This window comes from Bidens hawaiensis, unplaced genomic scaffold, assembly GCF_021521415.1.
Source record: "Bidens hawaiensis isolate Kalapana, Puna unplaced genomic scaffold, B.hawaiensis_p1.1 tig00024444_1, whole genome shotgun sequence".
NCBI classification, from domain to species: domain Eukaryota; kingdom Viridiplantae; phylum Streptophyta; class Magnoliopsida; order Asterales; family Asteraceae; genus Bidens; species Bidens hawaiensis.
The window spans coordinates 260380-274341 of NW_027493857.1; the positions used below are offsets into that span (position 1 = coordinate 260380).

Below are 13962 nucleotides of genomic sequence, written 5' to 3' on the forward strand. Positions count from 1 at the left end.
AGCCCAATAAAACAACCAAAGCCCAGAAGGCCTACTATTTATTTAAAAGTTACCCACCATTTCCCTCCTGAAATCCCAAATTCTCAGTTGCAACTCCAGAGTCCAGCCTTGCGTGTGCGAGTGAGACGAAAGGAAAGGAAATATGATCAGCGTTTGATCGCTAAAAACTGGTGTTTACATAATAATAATAATAATAATAATAATAATAATAATAATAATAATGATGATGATGATGATGATGATGATGATGATGATGATGATGATGATGATGATCATCATCATCATCATCATCATGGAAGATCTATCTGTCTACGAATCCACCTTCAATTTCTACACTCAAGGTATCTATCTGCTACCTTAATTGTTGCCCTAATTCTCTTAATGTTTCCGTTCTGAATGATTGACGAATAAGTAGCTGATTCTGTGGTATTAGTAGTTACGGATTGGATTGCGAATCGTTCTCGTAGTTTAATTTAAGTGGTGATTGATGTAGTAGATACTTAGATACAGTCGGTTTGATAATGGAAGCTTGAATTTGAGTTTAGTTGGTACGATCGTTCGTTTGAATTTGAGTTTTTGTCGGTTTGATGGCTGCTTATATAATCGTTCTTGTGGTTTTTTAGTACTAGTTGCGGATTTAATCTCTAAGAATCAGAAGTTTGATTGCGAATCGTTCGTGTGGTTTTCGTATTGCGTAATGATGACTCGTTTTAAGGGACGATAGCTGTTATAGATAGTTAGATGCAATCGGTTTGATAATCGAAGCTTGAATTTGAGTTTTCAGCTATGCGTCTGTTAATATTTTAGGTTTTTGTTAGGTCTGTTATAAATGCTTGTGTTATTATAAAGTTTAATTGGGGAATGGGGATAGATAAACCCTAGGTGTACAGTATAAGTGTATAACTGATTTGATGTTGTGAGCTAGAATAATAGAGATCATTGTATTATTAGAGACGAATATGTATTCAAACTATATTTGTAATAATGGATAAATACAAATATATATTGAATACAATATTTATCTTTAATAATACAATTATATCTATGATAGAATTTTACATTGAGATTTGAATCTTGCCTGAGAAGATCTAGAGTTTTAGGGTTTGTTACTGTCTCTTGACATTTAGTGCCATATTTTGCAACTTTCTGCAATGAAAAACCAGGTCTTAGTCGTTAAAGAAGACGATGGCTTGCGTATTTTGTTGTTTGTGTTATGAAATTTAACTTTGAGGTTCAAACTAGGGTAGGGTACATGCTAAAGGCTGTTGCACTGAAGTTTCCGATAACATGTTCATAGTCTATTGGATTATTATGTTGATTGTGTTGAACATTGGCAAGCGCTTCGTTCATGAGTTGCTATCGCTTTAGCTGTGATAACTATAGCTTAAGCTACCTTCTTTGTTGCTTCTAATGACTTGTACTGAAATAGATGAGCCCAAAGTAGCAGAAAAGCCAAAGGGTAAGGCGAAAACTCGAGGAAAAAGAGCTCTTGCTGACATCAGCAACATGTCACGAGGATCTACAGGTTTAAACAGGATTACAATTCAGGGCCAAGTTTAGATGCTTTGAGAAAACATATTGAGCAGCTTCAAAAGGTGCATCTTGTTTATGGTGGCATCCCATGCTTTTGTTGGAATATTAGTCTATGTTGTAATTAGTTTCCACATCAGCATCTATTTAGCTAATCATTTGTCAATGTGTGTTCAATTAGTGGCTAAAGTTTCTTTTTTCTATGATCCAGGAAAAGGCAGTACTTATGAAGCACTTAACAGAAAAAAAGTATCTTCCTTTCTCCATTTCATGCTGCCTTGGAATTTCCAAACCATTGTTGTGATTTTCCTATAATTTATTGCAGTAAAGTGATTGAACTAAGTGGTTACGAGATGCAGAAACTGAGGGTTACTTTAGAGAAGATGAAGGAGCAGAATTTGCAACTTGCTCTGTCAAACAGTCAAATGCAAACGGTCTGTTTTCCCATAATTAGTTAAATTTCTATATACTTTTTACTTTTTTGTGATATGCATTTGAATGTCTATGTTGTAGGAACTGCATGCGATCAAGGAAAAGGTTAGTTATCCAGCAAAATATTAAGTAACTTTTGTTCTGTTTTACTTTTAACAGGGTCATATACTCATATTCATATCGTTTGTTTTGTTGTTTGACTCAGCAAAAATTACTGAACCATGAGCTTGCATGCAAAAATGGCTTGATTATTGCCAAAAACTTGGCGTTGGAGGTCCGTTAGTTAGAACTTAATATCTTTATCAGTTAGTTGATGACAAACATGGTACATTTGTGCATTTTATTTCAGGAAAAAGATAAAACCAGAATGTGTGAAGCAAATGATAGTGATGTAAGTACATAAACAATGATTATATTTTGTCGTATAACCTTAAAATATCAAAATCGCGTCAACATTTTATGTTTTCACTTGTAGCACAATAAGGTGACTGAACTGGTGGAGAGAGAAGTTTGTACCGTAGCAGAAGGTGATGACGACAAATATTATGCTAACAGCAGCACAGAGATATCCAAAAGTATGTGTTTATTTATCTGCAGGCAATTCTCATTTACTTTTTTAACATGTTGATTTTACTAATAAACAGTTCAAGATAATGACAAGGGTAAATCCAAAAGGCTCCAAAAAAGAAGGCAATCTGCAAAGTTTAAAGTTGAAGACTCACTGAAGATGAACGGTATCGATGATGTTCCACCATGTTCATTACCTGTTGATGGTCATGATGATGATGGTAAAATGGAAGTGAATTCTTCTAATTCAGGGACTTCATCATCTAAAATGGAAGATAAAGGTGATTCTTCTCAAGATGACAACAAACCGCAAGAACATAGAAAAACATCGCTTTCAAGGCCGGCACGTGTAGCAGCCAAGAAAGTTCAGTCTTACAAAGAAATGAATGTTAATGCGAAGATGAGAAAAGAGTGAGTATATTTCAAACTTTTTGATATGTGATTTCTTTGTACATTCATGTGGATCATCAGTTTGACTTTGACCTCCAACAATTTAGAACTCCTTTTATATCATAAACATGGGTGGTAAAAAATACATAGTATAGCTAAATCTTTGTTCGACTGCATTTGTTGTATTATATTATAAGTAGGAAATTAAGATGTTTGTAAACTGTTAGAAACTGATCGAACTGTCTGTCTGCGCCTAATCAGCCATTTCAATCAGTTTGAAATTTATGTAGTCTTGTTTTGGAAATAAAAACTTACTAAACAATAATGATATTTACAAATTACAATCACTACCTTGTAGGGTTGTGCGCCACAGTTAAAAGTCGAAATTGACAAGTAGTTTAACTTGTATCACTATGGAGCATATTAATTTTTCTCTACCTTAAAACATTAAATGATTTTCTATCACATCTAGAGGAAAGTAACCAGCAAAAAATAGCATCCAACGAATGTCGTCTTTGGGCAATCGACTATGTCTTTACGCAGTCTTCCTTGTAGTCTTCGTTGTAGTCATCCCACTTCCTAAGGTTCATGTTGATGTGGATGTCATGTAGATTCTTTTATTCATGTAGATGTATTAAAGTTATTGCATGATCACTATGCAAACATATACGAACTAATTATTATTTACACAATAAAGTAGCCATTACATTTGACTACTTGATACTTTCCATGTTTTGCTTGGATTTATTTGTGTACCTTAAAAACGTGCATATGAAAAGGAATGCACTGTTCAAGTACATGTTAAACAAAAAGTTGATGAAATAATAACCTAAGATACTAAAATAGCTATATATTTTCGGGCACTTTTTAATATTAAAAGTCCAAAATGATCAAGAATATTAGTGGTGATATTGTATTAAAAAGAAACTTATAGTTAAATATCATGATTTGCTACACACATTTTGCTAGTCAGAGGCAATGCTAGTGTACGTAAGTGAACATGATCATCGATCCATGATTCCATTCGTTCGACATGTGTTTGATTGTTTTCTACTTCACGTGTCACGAAAACCCTTTATCTATTTATTTTTGTTGCGCTTGTAACCATATTATTTTGTGTTGTATATATAGTTGTGTATATGTGTTTGTACAAAATCATGTCCTCCAAAACTTTTTGTTAGGTATTTATGTTATGTGTCATGCATTATGTATTCTATATAAAATACTTATATTACATAAGGATTTTAATTGGCTTCGTGATGTACCAAGGCATTTTTATATTATCATTGATTTATTTTTATTTAGTCGTGTTAAAACTATTATGAATATATTGCAATTAAGTTTAAACTACACCAGTATCATTAAATGAGATTAGTTTATGACAAACAAAAAACATTTCAATGGCTTTGACGTATCAACTAAATGCATCACTGAACCATAAGTCTCTACGTGGGATTTATAGTCAAAGATTCATCGGATGTGCGATGTTTTGTTAACTGAGATTTTTTTTTCTTTATTTTTGTTTGCGTGTGGTGGCTTTGACCAAACTGAACTAATTTATTCATTGCGTACAACACTGATGCGATGCGATCATGATTACCATGCAAGCAAGTATAAATCAGCTATTTTATATGGCAATTTGATGTTTTGCATCTCTTGATTGGCTTTGATGGTTTTAGAACAATGTTGTAAAAGTCGCTAGGCGGGCAACCCCTTTATAGAGAGTACTCGGACTATTCCAGGTGTACTCGAACATGATAAATATAAAGAAAATTAATTATTGGACATTATATATATGGCAAAACAAGCATAATTCACGTCAAAACCAAACTAACATTTTAAAACTTTATATAGAACCCTAATATGGTCAGTGGTGAATGAACTAACATCAAACCAAACCAAACCAAATCAAAACATTGAAGAAATTCACCAAATTAGGACTTAGAACCTCAAAATAGCACACTAAAATTCCAAACAAAAATGGCAAAAAATGAACCAAGGCCTTGGAAGCAGAGGTCCAAGGGCCGAGTAATCACCAATTCCAAGGCCTCGGAGGCCGAGTAGATCGAATTTTGACCGAGTTTGACCATGACCGAGTAACATTGCCGAGTTGGAAAAAGTCGGCAAAGTGGAGGTCCGACTTCCGAGGGCCAAGTAATCGCCGATTCCAAGACCTTGGAGGCTGACTTTTACAACGTTGTTTTAGAGCATTCCCAACCCATCTCCCATCATCTTTATAATTACGCTAAAAATTACTATATTTTTCTCTTATGTTCAATTAAATAATACTTTTTATACCTTTATCATTATAATTTCTCTCTATATACAACCAATTTCAATAAATATTAAAAAATAAATGTAGGCAAGCAAACTTTCTCTAAATTTACAAAAAATCACTAACTTTTGTCTCTCTTCCATTCACAACCACTCACAACCTCATCCCATAATTTGTAAATCCCCTAAGGGCGCGTTCGTTTCACGGAATGGAATGGAATTGAAATTGGAATTTGAATAGGATTTGGAATTGGAGGGAATATGATTTGGAATCTGAACAATCCAATAGAAATTGGATATTGAAGGAATTGAAATCCAATTTCATTCTTGGTGTGTTCGTTTGACAAAGGAATTGGAATTGAGTTTTTTTATTTATTTATTTATTTATTTTTTTATTTTTTTTAACGAGAATAACGGCGGAAACATTTTAGTTTTTTTAGATTTTTTATTTTTTATTTATATTTTATGTTATGATTTTTTAATGACTTTTTTAGGGATTTTCTATTAAGATAAAAAACCCCTCAAAAAAATATTCAAAAATAATAATAAAAAAATTATAACTCAAAATATAAATCGAAAACAAAAAAGTAAAAAAACCAAAGTATTTTATTCGTTGTTCTCGTAAAAAAAAAAGAAAAAAAAACTCGAGAAAAGATTCCAACAAATTCACTTGAAATCCTCCACATTTTGGAAGGATTTAGAATCCCATCATTTAAAGAAATTTGAAGGAATTAAATTCCAATTCCAATTCCAATTCCAATTCCTTGACAACCGAACGCATCAAAAGAAAATTAAGATTCCAATTCCAACGAAACGAACACGCCATGTTATGGGATTTTAATTCCAATTCCTTTGAATTTCCACGAATTATGTGAAACGATTACGTCCTAACAAATTTTTAGGGGATGAACTGAGAATGCTCTTTTGTTTACCAAAAACATATCTATTAAACCTTAAAAGAAGTTCATATGTAAAGGAACGGAGTGCTCTATTCAAGCACACGCAGAACCGAAAAGTGATAAATAACGATTTAAAGAGACTAAACTTTCTAGGTCTTTTTTATTGATCAATGAGATCATCTATGTTTCTTATAACTATTTTTCCAATTATATTAACAAGTTGTACCACAAACGCAGTTGGAGAGATCCTATCAATAAAGTTTCATTATTCTCCAAAAATAAATAAATAAATAAATAGGATTTTACTTCATAGAATATGATAGCTATAAGAAATTAAGAACTAGTTCAAAATGATACCTAAATAGAAACACTATGATCTTTATTTATCTATTTTACTTGCTTTTGACTTCTGGCTTTGGATATTCCAACCTCATGTCCCCATTGACAATAATTGGAAAGAAAGCTAAAATGCTATAAAGTATTATATATACAATCAAACTCTCTTCATATTCATAGATACACACACACCCCATCTCTCTCTTTTGTTTGGTTACATGGAGGAGGCATATAAGGAATTAAATTGGGAGTGGGACTACCAAGAAGAGGTATATGCATCTTGGTGATCTCATTTTAGTTAATAAAGTTAGCTTTTAGGTTTGAGTTTTTTTTTTGGATTCTTAGTATATATGATAGTTTATTGTGATGCGTTTTATCCGTGTTAGCAACACGCTGCTTAAATTGTCTATGAAAAATGACGTTTTGATTAGTTCTCTCCTCTTTACTTATTTTTTTCTTTCATGTCAAGAGTTGAGTTATAAATTTTTTTATTTATTTTGATCACTATTATAGGATCAAAGGAAGCTTGCTCAATTCCACTCAATTTTGGAGTTGGAAACAAGAATTGCATGTGTCCACAAAGAGATTGCTAGAAAGAGTGATGAAATGTTGAATTACAAACGTCTCTTAACAAAAACCATCAACGATAGAGATAATTTCCAACTTAAATGTCGAATACTTTCAAAAGACCTCGTTAGTCAACATGAAACTAAAAAAAATGAAGACGGTGCTTCCATCATAAGAACCAGCTATATAGAAGACAATTTCATCATAAAACTTGATAAAACGGTACTGGCTAAAAGGTTGCCGGATAAAGGAAAGTTCTTGCAAGCCGTGATGGATGCAGGTCCTCTACTCCAAACCCTTCTCTTTGTAGGTCAACTTCCTAGATGGCAACATGCGCCACCAAAACGTAATGCAATCAAGAATCCTACGACTACTTGCATACCGCCACTATCATCAACGACCAGTCGTCCAATATAGCTCCATCGAGATTAACAGTACATGCAATCACATGTGATAGTGGTTTGATATGTAAAAAAAAAACACGATTTAGACTGTAGTTATGAAGTGTTTAATTGCCTATGATTTTCTTCGGATCACCAAGAATCAAAAAGTTGTTCACCTCATTATGCTAAACTTGATTACTTCTTGATGTGCCTAATAGTATTTTTCATTTGTTTTTCTATCTACTTCAAATGATAAACAGTAAAAAGAATTATTGGGGTTAAATGTAGTGGGTCTTGGAAAACAAAAACCATAGTGCAGGGGTGTAACTGCAATTCTCCAATCTTTTGCCGTCATCAGGTATATTTTGACTCATTAGGCTTCTAATTCGGCTACGGCTTAACTAATATTGTGATCAGTAAGATTAAAGCCACAATTAGAATTGTACTCAAAATCTTAGATGATTGTTTTGTAGTTTTGTCACACAACTCTGGTCGTTTACTCAACTAGTAATTGAACCGAATCATGTTAAGTGAACAGTTCGTGTATAGTTCGGCAGAAAGTTTGTTTATGTTTAATAAATGAATGAACATGAACAACAATTTTTGTTCATTTAGTTGATGAACGGACACAAGCACATGTCTCATTTGTTCATTTATGCTCGTGAATTCGTTAATTTAAATTTGTTTATGTTTGTTCGTTTACATTCATCAATGTTCATTAGTTTACATTTGTTTAAGCTCGTTCGATTACATTCGTCAACATATTCATGTAAAATTTATGGGCGATCAGTTTAGTTTATAAACTTTTTAGGCCCAACACATTTTTCTTCACATCACTTTTAAATTGTTTTAGATCAGTTATAGTTATATTTGTTCATATATGTTTGGTTATGTTCGTTTAACTGTTAATGAACAAACATAAATGAACACAAACATGCTTCTATTCTTAACGAATGAACACGAACAAGAAAACCTTGTACGTTTAAGTGTTTTTGTTCGATCATTAATGTGGTTAAAGTTAAATGAACAAACAAAAACATGCTTTGTTTGTGTCCATTTGGTTTGTTTACAAGCGTATCCCCAAATCTCAAAAGCAGGCGATCGATACCTATGATGGACCTATACAGATGGATTTTGAAGTCCGATTGATCAACTCTTGGAGAGGGTGTTCTTTGCAATGAAATCCTTTCAACGAATTACTTTACCGTTTCAAAACTTATCATGAAGTGATCGATGAGATATACAATCAAGCGGATCGATCATGTGTTGTATAGTACAATTTTTTGACAGTTGACAGTTATGTTATGCCAGAAAAATTTCTTACATTTTTTTTGGGTTAGTACAGAGTTACTTTACTTTATCATCTGCCGCTTTGCGGACTTTATGTATTTCAGTTCAATTGTTAAGCTTTTGTAGGCTTGTAGCAGTTGGATGTTCATGTTAAAAATATTTGTTCTAAGAAGTTATTAGCTTTCACAGTGGTTTAAGACATACATGTTTTCCCTTTTCTTTTAAATGTTTATAGTACTTAATTTTTGTTAAAATGATCACTATGTTAACATCATACTCATCATAGGCATATGAATCATTATATGCACAGAATGCCATTTTCCATCTTAGTAGTCATGGTCATGTGCAGTCAACAGTGATAACACAACTAGTGAAGACAAAACTATGGTAGTCATTATAGACGAGCGTGCCATTACGTGAATGCTGCTAGATACACCTGAAACTCTTCTGCCGCCAGGACCGCCACAGTAGGGTATTATCCTGGGCCCACAACCTTGTAGCACCCCAGATGGTGGTGATCCTGGTAGTGTTCCTGGTACAGGACTGTACCCTCCACCCGAGACCATCCCAGGATCACCACCACCTAGTATGTTCCCGGGAACACAACCGTTTTGAGTTTGTCCAGGTGCGTAGCAACCTGGTGGTGTGGCCCCATAACGGTTGCCATCAGGCGGTATTGGTATTGTGCTTGGAGGGTTGCCACCACTTGGTTGACCATCAACCGGTGGATTAATCATCGGAGGACCGCCATCACCACCAGCTGGTGGATTGCCACCTACATTGCTGCATAACAATAACATATCAAATCAAATAATTTGGCATTTGAACATTAAATGGTTAAAAGTTAAAAAACAAGACCAAAAAAGTGAACCACTAAATCACCTTGGGACACCAACGAGGACACCCGCATGCATAGTAAGTTGGTTTATAAGGTCAGCCGACATTGGCGGGACACTGGATGCCCTGTCATACTGAACACTGACCTCTGCACCCGAGGGCACGAAGAACGCACCATTAACCATCAAGTCCCCTTCCGACCTCTAGTTCCACCCCTTCCATTCATCGTCCTTCGCTTCCATTCGCTTCGTCACCTACACATACATACACATTTGCAACTAAATGCATATACTAACACCAAACACTATAAAATATGGTTATGTACTTATATACGTACCTCTTTATGTGAATTAGGCAGGGCAACAAATCTGTTGCCCTGACTGTTAATGGTGGGAGCCGCACTCCCACCAATGGCATACAGTTTCCATTCAGTGTAGTCATTATTTACAACATGGAAATACCCGTGTCTGCATCTTGGCATTCGCTCCACGAGCCCTTTTCCAAAGTGATTGAAAGCGACCGTCACCTATACAACCACTCACCATGAGTTTTAATGTTTATTATGTTCATATTAGTTGCATATTCAACTGTAATTACTATAGGCTACCTGCATACAGGCATCGACCAAAAAATCATCAGAATGACCCAATAACATGACCTTATCATGATCGGTAAAATAAGAATTGGTCACTGTGACCGCGGTGGATCCATGTGTGATATCAACCAATCCATCAGTACACCTAGCAAAAGAACAATGGTCAATCCACATATTCCGTACCCCCTTGATCGTCAAACCATCACCGTCCGATTTCCCTCTGTTCACAACATCTGTTGGACTCACCCTTATCTTAGTATTCCCAGATGGCTCACAATCATGTATGTAAAGCCCATGAATGATGATGTTTCCCACATTTTCCATCACAATGCACCCTTTCCCGGTTACGTGCACGACGGCCCCACGCCCATCAATGGTTTTTGAGCTGCTGACCACAAGCTCGGTTTTTAGATTTATGTGCATGTCATTGGCGAATACGATCCATAATGGCTCGGGTTGTATAACCGCGTGTCTTAGTGTCCCTAGAGGAGGGTTTTCAGGGTTGTTATCAGACGGATCGGACACCACATATATTTGGCCTCCTTTGCCGCCCATTGCACCTTGACCAAAACCGATAGCACAGTCAGCGAGACGCTGGCGGTCATTGGCCCAGTTTGGGTCACACCGCCAGCAATCGTCGACTGGGTTACCGGTCTGGCAAGGAGTTTGATCTTTTGATTGAATGTATAACGGGTTCGTTTCAAGTATTCGCCTTCTTGAGGCTATTGAAGCATTTACTTTCCTGGCATTTGGGAAAATATGAGAAGTTATGAAAGCAAAGTTAGAAAAATAATATATAAAATTTTTGTAATACGGCGGAGTATGTTGCCCGCTTGCCTTCTGTTTCGATGTAAGTTATAGAAAAAAAAAATAAATAGAAAAGAAAGAAACCTAGATTTTATATAATCTCCTAATAAGCATTACCAAGATGGGAACTTGCTAAAAAATCTAATTATTTACATACATGCATACCTTTGTAGTTGTAGAACAATAGCTTCAGGGTCAGGGTGTTGATGAGGGAGGCTGGGTTTAATAAAAGTGGAGGATATACAACAAGTTGCATAAAGCATGAAGGTCAAGAGACAAATGCATGCACTTGGAGACATCTCTTGACCAATGCTTTGTGGGATAAATTTGCATTAGATGAGAATACGTATATTTATATAAATGGAAAGAAAAGCAATAAGTATACTTTATTTTGGGGGAGATAGTGAAATATATATTGGTTTCATATATAGATTAGGGTTTACATTTATGCATGAAGTTATTGATTAATTGAATTGCAAGTAAAGATAAGATTTTGGCATGATAATAAGTTAATTGAGAGATAAATATTGGCGCATGCAATTTTTGTTCATAATTATTAACATTCTTATCTTGCTAATTAGTTATCCTTATTTGGAGGAAATAAAAAAAATTACGGATAGGAAAAGAAATAAAGCATATTTGAATTGACTAAAACAAGTTTCTTAGCTAGAATAGTAATGTTTTGATAAGCATATTATTTGTTGTTTTTATATATCTACTATAAAAGGAATTTCAATATATTTATTGTGCTATTGGTTTTTAGCTCCCGTATATTTAAATTATTCGTTTCTAATAGTTATATAATTTTTTTGGATTTTAATTTTATTTATTGTAAGAAAGTTAATAATATATTTATAATTTGATGATAAAAATATTTTACAAATAAATAAGATGTTATAGTTCGGTTTAAAAGCTATCTGAGTTTGGTGAGACCAGCTTATTTTTTACTATAAAATTATTTCTTAATTATAAATAATATATATTTTTTTAAAAATTGGATATCAATTTTTAGTATATTATTTTATAGGATTTTCATATCAAATATTTGGTGAGATTAATTTTTAATTTAATGAGATGTTATAACCTGTTTAAAGCTATCTGGGTTTGGTGAGACGCATACCCGTGAATTCGTGTCAAATGCATGATGAGCATCCATTTACAAATAAAGCAATTTGGTGACTTGAGAGAATGCAAGAAGCAACCAGATAGCTTTTAAATGTTTCGTTTATATATATTTATGATATGTTTTTTTTATTTGTTCACTAAAAGTAAATTAAAGTTGTTTAAAGACATGCGTATACTGATACATAAAGTGATAAGGTTAAACACTCTTCATATCTTCCTGATCATTTTTTATTTTATGGTTTGTTTGGGGGCCATAAGGCAATAAAATAATGTCAATACGACTTTAACATCAGAAAATACACATTTCCCAATAGAAGTTTTACCTTATCCTCGAAATATATTATTCTTATACGTATGCGTATGCACATACAAATAAATTACACAAAGTCTTTTAATATAAAATTTAATGTTACATTAGGCCACCCATGCCTAATTCATCTTTAGTTTTTGTGTCTCGAAGATTTTCACTTTTACACTACTAGAAAATAGTAAACAAAACAACATTGACAAATCCCATTATAAAAAAAAATAAATAATAAATAAACATATAAAAGGTGAAATTCTTCATGTGATATCTCGTAAAACCCTAAAGCAGTAATGTTTGTAAATTTTGATGGGACCTGCTTTCACATGATCTACGCTGAATTCATCTTTTGTTAAGAGCGTCTGATTTCTATTAACATCTGAGCTGTTTTAACGGTCCTGTTTTAGTTTACTCGTTTAATCGTTCATTTTGTGCACCTTGAATTTTTACTTAAGTAAAGACCAAATCAGATTCACATTTAGTATGTAAAATCGAACCGCATTCATATATTAACTTTTGGTTTTAAACTCATGAAAAGAATATTTTTTTTTTAAAATGTAAATGTGAACGTGAAGAAGGGATCCTCCTCGGATTTCCTTTCTGGTTCCTAATTTGTGGATTTTGGCGGCTATGGATTAAAGATTCCTTGAGTGAACAGAAGTATGTTTCTTATTTCAAATATTCCTTTTCATTATTTGTTGTATTTATGTACCTTTTTGTATTCATAGAGAAATTTAATTAAATTATTAGTTAAAATGAGAGAGAATTAAAGCGGCCGGTATATACTATTACTAGCACGAAATTAAAGTTGATCGATACCATCTTTTTGACAAACATTTCCCCCTGATTTATGGCTCTTTCAAGGGACTTACTTTTGACATTAGAAGAAAAGAAATGATATCGTCCTTTATTTCGCTTTATTTTCTATACCATCTCGATTAACGAAAATACAATATAGTTTTAAGGTTAATATACATTTTTTTAAATACTAATGAGCACTTATCCTATTTTTAAATCTACACATTTGTTACTATATTGTTTATACCTTGATCATATCTTAGATCCACCACGATATTTTTGCTTTAGCAGTACTAACAATTACTTAATATTTGGAAAACTAGATAGTAAGTTTTCATCTATATACACACAATAATAAGCGATGAGCCGACGAGTATATGGATAGCCTTGTTAATTCACATTGGAATGAAAAAAAATACTTGTAAATATTATTTGTATTAGATTGTTGTGTATATTAGAGTTACATTGTAAGTGTTTATATAGAACACCATGTTACATATCTAGTCCATATACTATCACTATTGGCCTAATACTCCCTTGCAAACTAAGCTCGGAAGAGATTAAGGGGTTGTTTGGTGGACTATTAAGATGCAGCCTTTTATGATCATTAAAAGGCTATCAATCAACCCCTAAGTTTGTAGATGTAAAAAGGATGATAACACTAAACTAGATCTGATAGTCCATGCCCGTGTAAAATCTCTTGAGGCAAGCCCGTGTATTAAGGCCTAGAGACATGTTTTGGCCCTAAAATTGGAATAGGGTTTGCGAGTACCTAGAATTTGAAAGAACTTAATTGTGTGGGGTACGCATATGCAAGGACGCCAAAAT

General features: G+C 33.6%; 1 protein-coding gene and 2 pseudogenes across 3 annotated transcripts; 2 read left to right on the forward strand and 1 right to left on the reverse strand.

Moving 5' to 3' along the window:
- Positions 1-292: 292 nt before the first annotated feature.
- Positions 293-3046, forward strand: LOC143569295 (uncharacterized; annotated as a pseudogene). Its single transcript, XR_013141714.1, has 8 exons — positions 293-341; positions 1430-1595; positions 1742-1779; positions 1856-1964; positions 2044-2067; positions 2168-2236; positions 2312-2353; positions 2438-3046. The product of XR_013141714.1 is annotated as an uncharacterized LOC143569295 (transcript).
- A 3600-nt stretch (positions 3047-6646) lies between these two features.
- On the forward strand, positions 6647-7412 carry LOC143569287 (uncharacterized). The gene is made up of 2 exons (XM_077055245.1): positions 6647-6697; positions 6942-7412. Exons 1-2 carry the CDS (start codon positions 6647-6649, stop codon positions 7410-7412), a joined length of 522 nt encoding a protein of 173 aa, XP_076911360.1.
- A 1582-nt stretch (positions 7413-8994) lies between these two features.
- Positions 8995-11213, reverse strand: LOC143569288 (putative pectate lyase 18; annotated as a pseudogene). The gene is made up of 5 exons (XR_013141711.1): positions 11073-11213; positions 10113-10842; positions 9843-10031; positions 9551-9759; positions 8995-9451 (listed from the first exon to the last, which is right to left on the reverse strand). The product of XR_013141711.1 is annotated as a putative pectate lyase 18 (transcript).
- Between the last annotated feature and the right edge of the window lie 2749 nt (positions 11214-13962).

Coding starts and splice junctions, on each gene's coding strand:
- LOC143569287 (XM_077055245.1), top strand. CDS start 6,647: ATGGAGGAGGCATATAAGGAATTAAATTGGGAGTGGGACTACCAAGAA. Junction 6,698..6,941: donor AGTGGGACTACCAAGAAGAG/GTATATGCATCT, acceptor TCACTATTATAG/GATCAAAGGAAGCTTGCTCA.